The following is an 18,039-nucleotide window of genomic DNA, read 5'->3' as shown; positions in this document are numbered from 1 at the left end:
TTGTCTTTGTAGTGGAGTATAAATATGTAAAGCAGTCATTGTAGGATCATAATAATCAGTTTAATGCTTTTAGAAATTATAGATTCTTTTTTTTTTAAAACTTTTTTTTTACTGCACACTCTTTGTTATTTCTTTTATTGTGTATTCTTATTTTACTTCATTTTCTGATTTGTATTTTTATATTGTTATTGCTACTACTTACTCCCTCTACTCACAGATAGGCCTTTATATATATATATATATATATATATATATATATATATATATATATATATATATATATATATATATAATGGTGATAAAAGCAAAATTTAAATGTGCTCTTTACTTGTGGCTATGTGTTTGAAACTGTGAAAATGCGAACAAATCAAAACAAAACATTTTCCTAAATCAAAAAGTAGATTTTACCACTAACAACCGCGAGGATCTGGAATACTATTTCATACTTCAATAGTTCTTAAAAACTTTTTTCCTGCAAACAGTGTCGGACAAAAACACGATCCAATCAAAACGACGCAAATGGTTGACAAGCAAAATCACGGACCAATAGAATAACTGTAAACATGCTGTAGAGGGGCGGGATTAGGGTATCCTGTGTCATCAACTCACGGGGCTTTGTTGTTCTTTCGGGATGGAAAGACGGGACAAAATTTCTTTAATTCTTTGTAAACAGTCTGAGTTAAACGCCCGTAACATTTCATTTGGATCAGTATAATCAAAAGCGGTTATCGTACGGATTTGAACTGATCTCTTCTGGTGAAAAGTGGCGTGTTTGTGGGACCAACTCAGTTCAGCGGTGAGCTAGCTAACCTCTCCGGGAGGGTGTCCTGGCTGGAGCGGAAGGAATTCCAGCCACTGAAAGAAGAGCAGAAATCTCTGCTGGGATGCCCCGCTTAAGTTGGAAAAAACTGCATTTTACGATTCCACCTGGAATCGTGACGATATAAATCTTAAATATGTGCTTGCTTGAATGGTCGTAAACTACAAAAACAACTCTGTGGTTTTATAAGTGTTAAGTTAACGTGCCAGTTCTAGCTAGCCACGTAGCTAACTCTCAGTGGGAAGGCATTTAAAATGGCGGAAGGCTGGCCCATTCCTTCGGCCCTTATCTTCATGCTGCTAAGTTTGGGTGCCTGGGCCAGTGAGACTTGTCCTGCTCCTTGCTCGTGTTATAAAACAGAGGATGAGGTTCATATTCTGGACTGCAACAGAAGAAGGCTGTCGATGGCTCCAGTGGAAGTCCCAGATGGGATAACCCAAGTGTAAGTACACATCTGGATGAACATAACTGAAGTTAGCAGAGCTAGTCCTTTACTGAACCGCTGCACTGATTGGTTGCTCAATAAAAGATTGGATAGTAATATAGAGATACAACCAATTTGAATACATTTTAACCACTTAACCAACACCTTTGAGTATTTTAAGGATAGGTAAGATTATTTTTGGAAATATACTCGTTGTTTGTAACTTTTGTTTTGTCATGAAGAAAAGTGTGATATATAAACCTCTGCTCACAGTTTATAAGGGACATCAGAGTAAATTTGTTTAAAATCTCAGTTATGTATGGCTATTTGACTGATGCAACTTTTTCATTTTTGTTTAAATTTGATTTCAGTACTTTGAATCACAATGAGCTGACTGTTTTTCCCTATCTTGGCGATGTCTCCTCAAACATCACAGGACTTTCTTTGTAAGTACAAAATCCTCTTCAGGGTTTGTTTTCAGTTATGTTTTTTTTTGGTCTTTTCTATCAGCACTCAAACTAATTATTAAAATATTCCTTGAATTCTTCTGCACATTTAAACACTTTGTAAAAAAAAAATTGTACAGTATTTAATGTTGGCTGAATTTTTATGCTTTGTTGGATGTTAGATTAAAACATATTTATACAAAAACAGTGGAAGACACCACCAGAGTCAGTCTTTTGTTATTCCCCCCCCCCCCCCCCCCCCCCATTCTTTCACCATGTTAATAATATTTTAATTAGACTAAGAATGCTTTAGTAAGCATTGACATCATTAAAACTAATACCTTTTTATATTTGATATATTTCAGAGTCCACAATCGGATCACTGAGCTGTCAATGCTTCACCTACAACCATATGTTTCCCTGGAGACACTGGACCTTACATCCAATTCCATCTCTGAGCTCAAAGTTGGATCCTTTCCATCTATGCAGCTGAAATATCTGTAAGTCAAAGTCATCTTTATTATCAGTACTAGGACAGTGTGTGAGACATGCAGTGTTAAAATATGGTTTAACTCTACATTGACTTGCTTGTATGACCGTGAATAAGTTTGCAATTGGAAACATTCTGTGTAATACAACAGTAAGAAGATATTCATAGTATTGGAGGAAACACATTAGAGCAAAGCGTCACATGCTCTTACGAGAGTACTGAAAACACCTTGTTTTGTTCAGTTTGCCCTAGAAAGCATTTTATTGCAAAGCAACCATTTTTGTAAATATTTACTTCACACAGTATGCGTAACTACAAAGGAAGAATGATTCCTTCTGCTAAATTTGGTAGTAATGTTTTTTCTTTTTTTTATCTCATAGTAATTTAAGCAACAACAAGATCAGCGTCCTGGAGCCTGGCTGCTTTGAAAACATCTCCAGCTCCCTGTTGGTGCTGAGGCTGAACAGGAACAGATTGACTGTGCTTCCATCCAAAGTCTTCAAACTTCCACAACTTCAGTTCCTGTAAGTATAATAAAATGCTGTAACATTATCACTCAGTTGGTGAATTTTAATTTATATAACAGATGCTCTTATTTTACTCAGTTTTGCGCAGTTTTACAATTAGGTTTGTAAGTTATTGGACATTGAAACTTTAAAAAGAAAGATTGCTTCTGTACACAACCGTGGATTTTCAAGTTAAACAATTAAGACAGAATTGAAGCTTTAACACACATCGTGCCCTATTTACAGAGGATAAAAAATAATTGGACCGTTGCCTGACAGTTCCATGGGCAGGTTTGGCCTTCTTCCTCATTATTTAATGACAAACTAAGCTGATAGAAAGATAGAATTGTTTCCAAGAGTGTAACTTGCATTTGGCTGCTTTTCCCAGAAAATCTAAATATGAAGTCCAAAGAGATATTGATGCAAGTAACGGGGGGGTGGAAAAACCACAATAAACCAATTTGAGAAAAAGAGCCAAAATTTTATGCTTGGCCAAATCGACGATCTGGTACATTCTTTAAATGAAGGAATGAACCATTCAGCTCCAAAAGACCTAAAGGCTTGGATGACCACAAAAGTGAGTGATTACACAGTTCTTCCCTTGGTTACATAAAACTCTTTTACAACATCTAGCGTAGTAAAGAGCAATCTTGAGGGGATAGGTGTTTCATTGCTAATGCCTACAGTTAATAGATGCCTTTATGGATGTGAATACATCATGTCAGTCACCTGTTCTGAAACTAACAGAGCATACCTTTCAGTTACTGAACACAAAATCTAATTTAGAAAGACCCAGACACAAGTAGCAACTGAATGCAGCTGCAGCAAACATTTGGCAGAACATCTTAAAGTTCGAAACACAGCATTTGGTGGTGTTTGTGCATTTCAGATTTCAGGCAGTCTTTGTCTGCAAATTGTTTTCAACAAAGCAGTAAAAACAATCCTTATGTAAAATTATGTTAGTTTGTCCAATTATTTCTAAGCCTCTGAAAAAGCCACACTACGTATAAAAATGGCCATAAATCTTAAACAGTTAATGCAAAACATTTCTAAAACCTTTGTAATTAAAAGCCTGCAAGTCTTGAATCATATCTTGATTTGTATAATTTTTAAAACCACTGGATTTAAAATCGAGCAATGTGGTGTTGTACAGAGGCAAAATTCCAAAAACCTATGGATCCAAATGTTCCTATTCGAGAAGCTCTGTTGTGTGAGTTTGTTTATGTATAAAAACACTTGGTTAAAGAAAATGGATTCTTTGTGTTTGTAGTGAACTGAAGCGGAACAAGATCAAAATTGTTGACAGCCTTACATTCAAGGGGATGGACTCCTTGAAATCACTGAAGATGCAGAGGAATGGCATCACTAAGCTCATGGATGGAGCCTTTTTTGGACTGAACAACATTGAAGAATTGTGAGTGCAATCTTTTGGACTTTGGCAATATATTTAGCAAAAAATGTGCAGCACCTATGAAAAAATCTTGCTGAAAAAAAATCTTCCATAAAATGTTCTCACCTATGGTTCCCCCTGCAGATATGTTAAAGCAATAAATTGATTTAATACAGTTATTTTTGTCAATAATGTCGCCCCCCCCAGGGAGCTAGAGCACAACAACCTAACAGAGGTTAACAAAGGTTGGCTGTATGGCTTGCGCATGCTGCGTATCCTGCGGGTCAGCCAGAATGCTGTTGGCATCATTGGACCAGACGCCTGGGAGTTTTGCCAAAAGCTTGAGGAACTGTGAGTCTGTTTGCTTCGTTGCTACAATCCCAATGTAGCTAAGAGTACTTGGAGCAGTTACTGTTATCTTGCTGCACTGTGTTTGTCTGGGCTGGTTCAGTGAGGTCTAGCTTCTACCTAATGCACCATATATGGTGTTTTTGTGAAAACAGCTCATTTCATCCTTAAATGTGGACTAATATTACCATACAGAACATAGGGAAATTGTTTTTAGTTAATGTTTGTCATATTTGTGGTTTCTTTGAACAGAGACTTGTCTGGCAATCATCTGACTAGACTTGAGGAGACAGCTTTTAAAGGTTTAGATTTCCTGGAGAGCCTGAACCTGGGAGAAAACTCTATCAGCCATTTGGGAGAGGGAGTGTTCAGTGGCCTGTCAAGTCTGCGCACCCTGTAAGTGCAATGCCCGAATCTGTCTGCAGTATGTGTTTATTATTTGTGGTTAGAAGTTTAATGAATCTCTGTAAACGAATTAACTCAAGTCCTGTTGGCTCTGCATTCTCATTGAAGGCTTCTTGCAAAAGTAGGTCTGCACTTGTTTCTTTCTACATTTGTAGTTTTAGTTTTTTGTTCTTGAATTCTTTCCAAGTAGTTCAGAGAAAACTGTAGAAAGTACCACTATTTCAAGTCCCCATCTTATTGTAGTGCCATGCAAATCTTTTGTTGTCAATGGTGTACATTTAGATTTAGATTAAACCACTCTGTGTGTGTTTTCCATAGATGTATGTTTTTCCGGCTTTGTGTTCTTTGTCCTGAAATTTACTTACACACAATTGTGATTCTTTTTTTTTCTTCTTCTTTTTTTAATTAGTTAAAATGTGAAAAATCTACGTGAGGTGTGTGCATCTCCACCCAGATAGTAAAAGTTTCAGGTTTACAGTGTTTTTGTCAGTAGCCTCTCAACATTCATGTTGGAGAGGCTTCACTGTCAGAAGCACTTGTTGGTTGATCTAGACCACATGTTGGCAACCTTCAATATCAAAAGGGCCATATTAGGCCCTTCCACCAAACAATGGGAGGACTAATGTAATTGGGAGAAGATAAATAAGTACATGTAGTGTATGTATTAATAGGGTTGGGGTTAGCTCTAATCCTAAACTGCAGCTTTTCAAAGAGTATCTTTTGGGGTTGGACAGTGAAGTGACTGGAGAAAAAGGTAGCAGGAAAGATTTTGGTATGAAGATGGTTAGCAGCAGGGAGATTCTCCTTGGTCTCATCTGTTGTTGTATCATGATGTTCTGATATTGAGTCAGGCAATTTCATCTTCACCACTTTAATGTAAGGGCTGGGCAAGGTTACTGTACTGGAATTCCTGGATAGCACCACTGTTTTGACTGCCGTTAAAGTAGGGCTGCTCAATTAATCGAATTTTAATCACGATTACGATCTGGGCTTTCAATGATCATTAAAAATGACTGAGCCGATTATTAGCCCCTCCCTCATTTATCCGCGACACCTTATAAACCGGTCCGTGGCGCAAAAAAGGTTGGAGACCGCTGATTAAGAGGACCCGAGGGAAGCTTGGAAAGCTAAGCAGAAGTTATTTGGAGAGGAGAGTGACTGCCGTTGGTTGAAAAGAGAGGTAAAAAAAAACTTCAGTGGTTTTGCACACTATTTTATATTATTTTTTAAAGTCATTGTTAACCCTTTAAATCCGGTCAGAGCAGCACGCTCCGTTTTGTGTAACTATTTTTAAATCCCTGTAGAACCTGAACCGTGTAAGCTAGCACAATAATTTGTTTTGCATATGAAACCGGAGGAGTTGTACTTACATCTTATGCCATCAGCTTGTCCTCGGTCACGGTTTCCTTCCACATAAAGCTTTGCAAAAATTGCATAAAAAGTGCTTGCAGCAACAAAAACATAATATTCGAGAAACACGCTTTGCCGATCCGATCAGCTGTTTGTAACACTTCCCACAGTGAAACAGATGTCAGCGCGAACTATCGCATGTCCGCCATTTCCTGGCCGAAACCGGAAGTGACATCATTTTCGCGGAAATGTAGTTTTTTTTACTTGTAGGCCTTAAAAGCCTATACTGGTCATGTTTGACTTTTCTGAATAGTTGCTGGGATGCTTAGAACTCGAATTGCACTGCTGGAAATAGTTTATTTTGATGCACCTGCTGTTTTCTTTGCAAATTTGCATCATAGGATTGTTTTTTCGTTTTTCCTGCAGTATATAAAAATTGCTGTATCTCCAAAATAAAACTATGAAGACACTCAAAATAAATTTCCTGTTGTTGTAAACTATTTTTTGCAACTTTTTTTGTATTTAAAGTTTTGAGGGATAAACCTCTTAAATTTCTCCAAGTAGAAATATATGTAAAAAAACCAAAAACGATTTTCAATTTTTTTGTAGTTTATTGCACTTTTTTGCAATTAATGTAATTAATGGACTTAATGCATACATATTATTAAAATATGGGCTATAACAGTTGCATAGCAACTTGAAATGCTCCCACAAATGGCACTACAACATGTAAAAAAAATAATATAAGCTCTGGCGGACTTGGTTCTATAGTAGGTCTTAAAGGGTTAAATAAATATCGTCAAATAATCGAGATTTCAATTTCAGTGAAAATAATCGTGATTATCATTTTTGCCATAATTGAGCAGCCCCTACTTGCTTTACAAGTGGATTATTTGACACAGTCTAACACGGTTGTTGTTGTTGTTGTTGTTGCTGCTGATCTCGAGCTAGGACATGTTAATGAGAGTTTTTCGGGTTTGTTTGTTTGTTTGCTTGTTTGTTTTAAAGTAAGGGCAGTATTTTAGGTTTAAAACCAAAGCTATTAAAATTCTGATTAGCAAAATATCAGCCCAATTAATCGAGTATATCTTCTTCATCCACAGTTTATCTGTGAGAAAGTTATGAACTCATTATTTGCTGCACGGAGCTCTCTTTAAGCCAGTGAACTACAATGACAAAGGGGTTGCATTTGGGATTTTGACCATCTCGGGATCTTTCATGGGAGAGGGGAACTGGTGAGTGCAGAACTTCTTTCAGAGGTAGCCAGGCATGAGGAAAGAGAAACAAAAGAGCCCATGACCCATCCTGTAAACACAAGGCCTCCCTGGACTTGCAGTGGACCCATGAACTGTCTCAGTGCTAAACAGAGCCAATTATTTCCCCTCATCACAGCGGCAGGAGCAGCAAGCTGTGACATAGTGTGGAAGTATGGTGTCTCAGATTGTTAGTCTTCTAACGAAGAGTCACTGCTGCTGGCAACCCCAGTGGTGGTAATGTGTGCTCTTTGTTCTTTGCAGGAGAAGCCTTTAGATGTTCAGCCTGTGTGTACTGTGTTTAATATCTAATATGAGTCTCTTTGCTTTTCAGAGATATCCGTAATAATGAAATCTCCTGGGCCATTGAAGACTCCATTGGTGTATTTGATGGCATGAAGAAGCTAAACACTCTGTGAGGGCATGATATGAATTTTAAAAATTGTATTTTTATATATAGTATGCAAGTTTGTAAAATGTTTTTGTATTTAGAGAAATAGAGCTGGTTTATGTTAAGATACTTTACAGTGCATCAAACAAATGGCTGCACAAATTTTCAGAAAGGTTAAATTATATTGTAATGTTTAATATACTACATATCTGTTTTTAACACATTTGATTTATTTAGTTCTCCAATTTATTTCAATTTGCAGTGTAATTTGTTTCAGATGTTATAGCAGCCTTCACAAAAGCTGCTGGAGCAGTGACTTGTTTTTGTAATAAAGGATGGCCTAGGAGCAGGCTAGTTTGAACTGTTCACTTGGCCTCGTGTGAAATATCTTTATTTTTTCCAGAATCCTACAACAGAACAAAATCAAATCCATCACAAAGAAAGCGTTTGAAGGCCTGGAAGAGCTCGAGCACTTGTGAGTAAAGCCCTTATCTAATACTTTTTAGCCATGCAGTCATTTTGATATCTATTATTAAATGTTTAAACATAGCAGAAAGGTTTATTGTCCTGTTGTTGCGTTACACTTCTGACAAAAATGTCAATTTGATCAAACTGGTGTGTTTAATCCATATTTGTGTCCCATCTTTAGGGACCTCAGCAAGAATGGTATCATGTCGATACACCCAGAGGCGATGTCTCATATGAAGCTGAAAGTGTTGTAAGTAAAACAAAACCAAACACAGAAATATCCTACAGCTCTCATGCGCATGTATTAGCTGGTATTTTCCTGTGTTAATGTTTGTTAGACTGATTTATTGTTATTGACCTCATTAAAAAGGAATTACAATGATTAAGAAACACTGCAGGGGCAGTGATTTACATTTTAAATTGGCGTCACTGAAGCTTTTAAACAGGGAGTCATTGTTGATCCACCATAGCAATTTTAATTTTGTTGCCCCATTTAAAATCTTTATTTATTTATTTATTTATTTGGTTGGTGAAATTTAAGGCTAAATATATTTACTGGGTTTATATCTCCAAAAGTTGATTCTGTTCATCCGGACGTAGTGTTTTGTGGGAGAAACGTTTCGTCACTCATCCAAGTGACTTCTTCAGTCTCAGCTGACTGCAGCGTGTTTTGGGGTTTAAAAGCCACAGAGACCCGGTGTTTAGAAAAAATGCGTCTCAACTGCTCCGATACTCCTGACACATACGTCCAGATGAACAGAATCAACTTTTGGAGATTTACTTTCCTGGATGATTGAGAATGCATCAAGATACTGGGTTTATACTTTTTTTTTTTTTATTCGCAGTTGGCCAAGCAAAGACTTCTGATTTAGTTTTTGAGTTGCAGCAGCCTTTACTTAGTTGGGACAGCTGTCTCCTGTGTGCGAGGAAAGGGAGCGGAAATGCAAAGTCTCTCACTGTTTTGAGCTTTTGATCAACCCATCTTAGGAGTGTCTCTCAAGCAGTGGCTGGCTAAATGCCCCAGCTGCTGTCAAACTGACAGTACTCATATCCTCTTGTTAGTAATTAGTGTGCTACCTTAATAGAATTTAACAGTATCTGCTTTGCAAGCGGATAAAGTGGCTTGGTTTGATAACTTGACTAGAAGAAGATGGCAGCATTCCTCTAATTAAAATGTATTTTTGTACAAAAAAAATAGAGCGCAGTTCTGGAGGCTTTTTATAGCCTTGAATCCAATTTCATGCCACAATTTAGATCCTTTTGCCATGGTCCAGCTGACAGGTTGACTAAAAGGCTTTATAAACAGATTTAGATGTTCACCAATAACAATTCCCTGTGTGTTTCACAGGAATATAGCTTTATTTGGAAGCTATATAAGCTTTATTTAGATATCTGTAAATGGCTCACTTTAAATTATTTAAGATTAAATCTTCTTTTCAAGTTAGTATGTGGAGGTTTCTTTTCTAAAAGAATAAATTCTATTAACTCTCTGAAGAGTGAGTTCAGATGAATCCCTGAAATCCCAGATTAATTTTCCCTTTATTTCCAGTGGTTCAATCTCATACTTCATTAGTAGAATCATTCCGTCTTATATTACTATGAGTCATCTCATGTTTCCCAAATTACTCCTCTATTTTCAGTGTCCTGAACACAAGCAACCTGCTGTGTGACTGTCACATGCAGTGGCTGGGTCCTTGGTTGACAGACAGCCAGTTCCAGCAGTCTGTCACTGCTATCTGTGCCCATCCTGTGAATCTGCTCGGTCGCAATGTCCTGTCCATCAGCCCGGAAGAGTTTGTTTGTGGTCAGTCTTTTTTTCTTGTTTTAATTATTCCCAGCCTGCCATTATAGATTCTGTTGAATAAGCACAAAACATATAAAACAATGTTTATTGGTATATGGAAGAAAAGACTAAAATTAATATTTATTTTGGATGTTTTGAGAGTGTCCAGCGGATTATTTCACTTAAAAAGATCCAAAATACGTGAAAAGTTGTTTTGTTTTTTAACTTGTCATTTTTTGAAAAGCTGTATTTGTTTTTTTGTTTTTTGATACTGTGTTGCATTCTGGTGGAGCTTAAAATCTTATATATATATTTCAGTTAGAAAAATGTTTCTTTTATTTCCTTTGTTTTTATTTTCCCAAACACATGTGCCTACACAGATGATTTCCCCAAGCCTCAGATCACAACTCACCCAGAGACGTCTGTTGCACTGCGGGGAAACAATGTGACTCTGAGCTGCATTGCGTCCAGCAGCAGTGATTCACCAATGACCACAGCCTGGCGGAAGGATGGGGAGGTGCTGTATGATGCAGAAGTGGAAAATTATGCCCGGTACCAAGAGGGAGAGCTGATCTATACCACTGTGCTTCACCTCCTCAATGTGAACTTCACCGATGAGGGGCGTTACCAGTGTGTGGTCTCCAATCACTTTGGTTCCAATTACTCCAACAGGGCCAAGCTTACTGTCAATGGTGAGGATGTGTTATCTCTTTAAATGAACGTGATCAGTGATTGCCAGTTCTTTTTTGGTTTGTTTGTTTTTTGGGAGGTTTTTGCGTCTTGTTCACTTACCCTGTTTAGGCTTTGGGTTGCTGGTTTTGCCAATTCACTGCAATATATCTGCATGAAGTTGATACTTGTATATAGTTTATTTGTTAAGTAGTATTGCTACCCATTTGACAGTACAGTAACTGGGGAAAAAATTAAATAAGAGAGAGGTACCCTAAGGTTTTATCTCGTTTTCATACATATATGGTATATATCAGTATTTGTTTCTGTCTGTACCATTGTATTCCACCCTTGACTTTCTATTTTCTGTCTTTCAGAGATGCCTTCCTTTCTTAAGACCCCCATGGATCTGACAATCCGGACTGGGACTACGGCCAGGCTGGAGTGTGCTGCTGAAGGCCATCCATCACCACAGATTGCTTGGCAGAAAGATGGAGGCACTGACTTCCCTGCTGCCCGAGAGCGCAGGATGCATGTGATGCCTGACGATGACGTCTTTTTCATTGCTAAAGTGAAAACAGAAGACATGGGAGTGTATAGCTGTACCGCTCAGAATGCTGCTGGAAGCCTGTCGGCAAATGCTACTCTGACTGTTCTGGGTGAGTCAGCCATCTGATTAACTGAGTTTTTTTTTGTTGTTTTTTTTATCTACTGGGGTCATTTCAGATAACTCACTACTCCAATTGGCCGCTCATTTATGTCTGTTGCTCATTACAAGCTCTTGTTTATGTGTTGCCGCCCTGCCAGTTTTAACTAATGATGACGTAAAAGCAAAAATTCCACATGGCCTTGTTATAACACGACCATGTGGAATATTTAAAGGAGACTGCCTGGCGCATATCCGAAATCAAATATAGTATTATATTTCTTAATTAATGTACTTGCAAAATGTGACTTGAGCTACTTGCAGGAGTATATAATGACTGACTGTCCAATTGGCGGAGTTTGTGATTAATCATTAAATATTAGTGCTGGAGAAAAATTGTTTAGAAAATAGCACACATCCATCTAAACTGGCCACGGATGACTTAAATCAAAAATGAGTTCATCCTCTTCTCTTTTTTTTTTTCCCTTTTCCTCTGCAGAAACCCCATCCTTCATGCGGCCACTGGAAGACAGAACAGTGGCCCGGGGTGAAACTGCTGTGCTTCAGTGTATAGCTGGAGGCAGCCCTGCTCCTCGTCTCAACTGGACCAAAGATGATGGGCCTTTGGTCCTAACAGAGCGCCACTTCTTTGCTGCAGCCAATCAACTTCTTATCATTGTTGATGCTGGTCCAGCTGATGCTGGGAAATACACCTGCATCATGTCTAATACTTTGGGTACAGAGCGTGGCCACATATACCTGAGCGTCTCACCATCACCAAATTGTGATACAGGCACAGTGTATGACCAGGATGCCTGGACCACTGTGGGCATCGTGGTGATTGTGGTGGTGTGCTGTGTGGTTGGTACTTCGTTGGTCTGGGTCATTGTAATCTATCACATGCGTAGGAAAAGTGAGGACTACAGTATTACCAACACAGGTAAGTAGTTTGGACACACAGCCATCTGTCCTGTAACATAAATGTGCCTTATTGAAAGCTTTATCCAGAAAAGATGGCTGCTTGTAAACTGAAATGTTTCCGTGGACACTTTGTTTTGAAGTCATGACATAGAACTGAAAATATGTTTCCGTTACAGATGAGATGAATTTGCCAGCAGATATTCCCAGCTACCTATCCTCTCAGGGTACTTTGTCTGAGCCTCAGGAGGGTTACAGTAATTCTGAGGCTGGGAGCCACCAGCAGCTCATGCCTCCCCTCTCTAATGGATATGTCCATAAGGGCACGGACGGTGGGTTACCTGCCCTTTGAGTTTGAAACAGAAAACAATAGTTCCCTTCTGCATCTACAAACCAAACTAGATATTTCAGTAGTATCCTGTCAGTATTTATGAAGGATTTTTCTTGTGCTTTAATGTAAACTTTAAGTGACATGAACCATTTCTTTTAATGTTAGTGGTCTGTTGAAAATTAGTCAGCAGTCTAGTTTAAAGTCTGAGGGTATGTCAACATTGTGATCACAAGACTGCAGAGTCTTGTAAACAAGTCAGTGCTGAGATGACAAAAACAGAAACTTCCCATTTTATAATGTACCTTTTAAGGGTTCGGTTGTTCGGGAAATTCCAGTGTCTCTTAGGTTCCTATTCCTTCATTTATGTTTTGGATCAGCTCCCCGCTGAAATAAAACTGTAACTAATTATCATGTTGCTCCCAGGTGTGTGTTATGGAGACACAGGCAGTGAGGTGGAAACTGAAGGGAACAGCATGCTGCACTGCAGGGTTGGCTCGCTGTTTACTGGCCGTAGCAGTTTCCACCCCGGGGAGCCTCGTGAGGGACTAGCTGGAGTCCCCCCAGGTGAGTGTCATTAACACAAGTGTTTGGGCTTGCTGCCTCACCAGCAACGGCCTTGGCTATAGGTATTATATTTCTGCACTGACTCTTAAAGCAATTAATTGATTTAACAAATTTGTGTTCTGTAGTTATTGTTTTAATGCCATCAACAGCTAAGCCAACCAACCAAAATATTGAAATACAGCTAAACCTAAATATACATAATCTTTAAATGTGTACTGGTTTGTATGCAGACTGTTTTAAAATGTAAAATTCTGTTCCAGGTCTTGTCTATAAAAAACAAAAAGAACTTCAGAGTTCTTTTCAAACTGTGGAACCATATAATCCACCTTTCATAATAGTTTTGCATAAAATGTATGGTCATAGTAGTTTTGAGAAGAATCTTAAGTACACAGATTATTGTATGGTATGACACCAGTCATGTGCTTATGTAATATTTGTTCTTTGTTGCCAGGCGGTGCAGGTCCTCTAGTAATTTGCTCTGACTGCTATGACAATGCCAACATCTACTCTCGCACGCGGGAATACTGTCCCTATGCTTATCTGGGGGAGGATGATCCACTGGACAAGACTGTGCCAGGTCTGAAGGAGAACCTCAGTGAGCATGCCCAGCATGAGGACGCAGCTCTGAATAGCCTCACTAGCAATCAGGACTCTTCTGTCTTTTTCACCTCACATGATAAAAGACTAAGCAGCCACACTCCTCCAGAGCACTATGGTGAGAGTTGTAAACAAAAATTTCAGTTCTACTTTTTAAATCAATATGTTTACATCCTAAGTTTATTGCAAACTACCAAGCCCTTCCCACTGAGGCAAAATTTTGAAACTTTCCACTCTGACATCTAGTACCTTCTTCAGTGTTAACAACATATTATTTGTAGGCTCAAGGTTGAATTTTGCAGACATCTTTTTACACATAATGAACATTTCGGACATCAGTTCACAGTTCAATAAATTTGAGATTTTCCAGTGAACAGGTAAAAAAATACTGGAACACATCTGAGTTGAGTTTGTAAATGTGGCATCTCATCATTAAAACTGCATGATTCTGAAAGTTATAAGCTAAAACTGATTGTGGAAAAAGTTACTTTGTGAAAGCATAACAACATCTAACTACACATTTAGTAATATGAATATAATATTTGAAAATAAAAAGCCTTGGGCCTTGGGTACTAACAATGAAGGTCGAGGTCAAATGCTTAGCCAACCAAGGTACCAAGGCCCAGTATTTTGTTTTGAAGTTTGAAGACGATTCATAAAAATTGGGCAATATAAAGTTTTTACTGATTTTTCACATTTGGTGTAACCTTGACGTTGAAATCTTGATAATGTTATTGGTATTTAAAATCACACAAAACCTGAAATTATATTTTGAAAACCCTTGATGCTAGATTTCTAAAAAAACAAAATAACAGAAGCGATTAAATACTTCCTTCGGGGGAGAATGATTTTAAATTCTTCTTGAACTTAACAGTTCTTTAAGGTAAGACAAGCCAATGCAAATAGCACTGAATGGCACTATTGTTGTAAACAGCTATTGTTGTTGAATGTCTTTGCAGATTCACTTAGCAGGTCTTTCTGGAGAGAAGCAGAAAATCTATCTTCGAAGCCACTGCCTGGAGCATCCCAGATCCCAGTGACTGTACATAGGACGCCTCCTCTGACCTCTGCAACTGATGGAGCAGTAGAACAGAGTGAAGCAGAAGTGGGCTATTCACCCAGTCAATGCAACCAAGACCACAGAAGTGCCTCTAATAGGACTAACCCTCAGGAGCATCCAGCTCCCACATAGGGTTTTTCATTCTGGCCACATTCTGCCTCTGACACTTTGTTGCTGCAACCCCCCCATCTCACATTCACCCTTCACCCACTACCTCCAAAAAGACTCCTCATATTCTGCCAAAGATGCTCTCTTGTATGTTTACATTCCCCTTTAATCAAGAGGACATACTAGTGTGCTCCAGTGTGGAAAGACTTGCCACATCAGACCGGATATGTGGACAGGTGATTAAAGTGACCTCCTTTCTGACATCTCCACCTCTGCAAGACCTCTTTCCTCCCAGAGCCTCCACTCTCCTTTGTTCTCACCCAAGAGAAAACTATGAATGTATGCTTTAAGAGCCATGTCAGATGCTGCCATGAGAGAACACAGAGACACGGTCGAGTCCTCACAAGCTCTCGTCTGGCCCTGGTACTGTGAGACTAACATATGTTGTGCCAGTTGATGTCATGCTGGCAGTTTTGTCTCATTATTCCTGGTACAGACACCTGTTGGAGCAGCCTAGATGACTTGAGAAGAAGTCGCTAGAATACTGCCTCTCAAGCGGGAAAAATGGGGGTTAAAGAGGGGACAGTGGTAGTTCCCTGACCAGCAGTTTTTGATGGATAATATTGGAAAGACCCTTGAAGGCATACCTACATTCCCACAGCCATCCTGACTGACTCAAACTATGCTATGGTATCCATTTATGCAAATCCCAGAGACATGACATCAAAATATGGTGTATATTATGAATATATATGGATATATCATATATTATCAAAACTTAGTTTTTTTTCTTTATGTCAAACGCAGTTGATAATTCCATATTTTATGTCTTCGTAATGATGAGCAGTTTGAGGACAAAGGGTACAGTTGTTATTTTGGTGTGTTTGTTTTTATTTTGTTTTTTTGCACATGAGACAATCACAGTTTTGCTGTCGACCACTTTCAGTTATTGTCTAATGGATGGCCTTTTAAACAAGCATTCTCAGTAGCCTTGATCATGTGACATGATATTTTTCATGCTTTTTTTTGTTTGTTTAAATACAGTATGCACTGATTTGTTTTTCCTTTTCTCCTATGTTAACAGGCACTTAATTTAATGGTGGCAAAATTAATTATGCAGTGTGCATGACTTTTTTTTTTTTTTTTTTTAACAAGTCGATTTATCATCATAGTTTATTCTCTCAAAGCTATTGTTCCTTCTATGAATATTATGTAACCCTAGGTTTCCACTTAGGACTGTGAACATGAGAATGTAATGTATTATTTTATACATGTATGTATGTGTACATAATACTAGTTATTAAATTCAATGTTCTAATAATCCATTTGCTGACAGGTTTGACGGATGAGCTGCAGTAGCTTTGAAAACATTAAGCTTATTTGTTTTAGGTTTCTGTTGTCCCACAGCTATTCTCAAAATCTTATGTTCCTTCAAGTAGCAAGATAACATTTTTCTTGATAATGGGGTGTTATTTTCTTAGAATTGAAAGACGGCACTCCCAACAGCTGCCTGGCCTCAGCAAGCTGTGCTCTTTCCAAATAAGAGCTATTGTTATTCTTTAGGTTTGCAAGCAAAAATGCCCCCGTTAAAAGAATGTCCTGTCCCATCAGTTTTGATCTAATGAGTTGTTCTTAAAGTCTTCTAGATTATTGCACTTTGAAGTTGTTCATCTATGATTGTTTCTGAGTGGTATTTACTCAGTATTATTCGAAAATTACACTTAGCTGCCAGTGTATTAGATAAACCTAGCAAAAATGAACTCATTCAAATAGTGTTATTTTGCCGTTTGCGTACCATTTTAATGAATTTAAAGTGTTTTTATTTAAATTTTATTAGCAACTGACTCAACTGTGCAGTCATTTTGTTGGGTGTAGTTAAATGTGTTTGTGCTCTATACCAATGTGAATAGAAACATTGCTTGTATATAGTCAAATTGACTTCTCCATAATGATTATACAGTTGAGTAAATACCTTACCAAAGTTTTCTTTTTTTTTTTTTAAACCGAACAAGTCTAATGAATAAGGATTATCCTAACTGCATGAGTTTTTAGTTAGGTGCTCTAAATAAACTGGCAGCTGAGTGTATGTCATGTTCATATTTTTCTAGACCTTTTTTTTTTTTTTTTTTTTTTTTTTTTTTTGCATATAGTTGACCAACACACGTTTGAGAAATGGAGTATTCAAAGGTACTGAGTCGAGGCACAGAAAAAAATCACAAAGTAAAAAGTTCATCTACCATGCGCATTGTAATGTAGCTTGATGCTGTGTCTTCCATGTAATGTCAGAATATCTAATTTATGTGTCATCAGTAACTTCTCAAAAATGCATTGATTAATATTTTCCAAGAACTTCACCTCCTTGCTGGTACGTGCAGACATGAATTGTATTTTGTTTCCACTTTCTTCTACCTGCACATTCCTATAAATTCCTTTGAATAACATCAACTGTTATTGGCATCAACTTTCCCGGCCCCTCTGTATTTTTTCTATTTTTTCCACATTTCTTTTTTTCGGTGGTGGCACATTTGTGTGTCGATGTTCCCAGACCGTTGGTCAAAGTCAATTTCATGCCCCTCTTAAGCGATACAAAAATTTAAATGAAAACTCACTGCGATAAGTTATCCTAATGAAGCTACATATCTGGGAGGCCGAAATCAATTCAGTGTTCAATACTTTTCACCAACGCAGCCTAAAATAATGTGCATTTGTTTTGTTTTCTGAAATGCCCTTTATGACTTTATACCAAAGTTTAGCAGTAACTGCTCTGGCAATATCCAATGCTGCTTTTTGTTTTTTACCTTGTTTCCTGTACATTCTGTAAAGCATGTCTAAAAAGCCTTTTTGTTACATAGCCATTATTCAAACATTAAACGTGAATTCTGATCATGTCTTTTGAATCTTTGTCTCCCTCTTTACTTAAAGTGGATTTTCTTTCTTAAGCTGTTGTTAAACATTTTCCAAAAAATCTTCGGATGCTCTCTGAAATGTAAATAAAAGCAACACACTGATTTGCACATCCCTTAAACTGCATCTTCAATTTAATGCAACATCTCAAATGTAGTGTTGATTTTG

The 18,039-nt window shown here is 37.9% G+C and overlaps 1 protein-coding gene across 2 annotated transcripts; it reads left to right on the top strand.

The window, feature by feature from the left end:
* The first annotated feature begins 572 nt into the window (after positions 1-572).
* Positions 573-15,275, top strand: lrig2 (leucine-rich repeats and immunoglobulin-like domains 2). Of its 2 annotated transcripts, XM_085407299.1 has the most exons (18): positions 573-1,262; positions 1,616-1,690; positions 2,056-2,190; positions 2,561-2,704; positions 3,957-4,100; positions 4,284-4,427; positions 4,677-4,820; positions 7,767-7,847; positions 8,227-8,298; positions 8,473-8,541; positions 9,932-10,095; positions 10,455-10,766; positions 11,121-11,402; positions 11,889-12,329; positions 12,487-12,639; positions 13,062-13,202; positions 13,654-13,917; positions 14,759-15,275. In XM_085407299.1, exons 1-18 carry the CDS (start codon positions 1,075-1,077, stop codon positions 14,989-14,991), a joined length of 3,186 nt encoding a protein of 1,061 aa, XP_085263425.1. In that variant the 5' UTR covers positions 573-1,074; the 3' UTR covers positions 14,992-15,275. The 2 variants fall into 2 exon arrangements, with proteins under 2 accessions (XP_085263425.1, XP_085263426.1); XM_085407300.1 differs by lacking the exons at positions 573-1,262; positions 1,616-1,690; positions 2,056-2,190; positions 2,561-2,704 and adding an exon at positions 2,842-3,263.
* Positions 15,276-18,039: the final 2,764 nt, after the last annotated feature.

The sequence above is a fragment of the Rhamphochromis longiceps genome, linkage group LG5 (genome assembly GCF_057381845.1).
Source record: "Rhamphochromis longiceps isolate RC_006_pf linkage group LG5, R_longiceps_female_GT1.1, whole genome shotgun sequence".
Lineage (NCBI taxonomy): Eukaryota > Metazoa > Chordata > Actinopteri > Cichliformes > Cichlidae > Rhamphochromis > Rhamphochromis longiceps.
The sequence above is the reverse complement of the archived record's forward strand: the minus strand, read 5'-3'. Positions and strand labels throughout refer to the sequence as shown.

Excerpts from the sequence above, each read along its gene's own strand:
- lrig2 (XM_085407299.1), top strand. The coding sequence starts at position 1,075 with ATGGCGGAAGGCTGGCCCATTCCTTCGGCCCTTATCTTCATGCTGCTA. Across the intron at positions 7,848-8,226 it reads ATGAAGAAGCTAAACACTCT|AATCCTACAACAGAACAAAA; the intron begins GTGAGGGCATGA and ends TATTTTTTCCAG. Across the intron at positions 8,542-9,931 it reads CATATGAAGCTGAAAGTGTT|TGTCCTGAACACAAGCAACC; the intron begins GTAAGTAAAACA and ends CTCTATTTTCAG.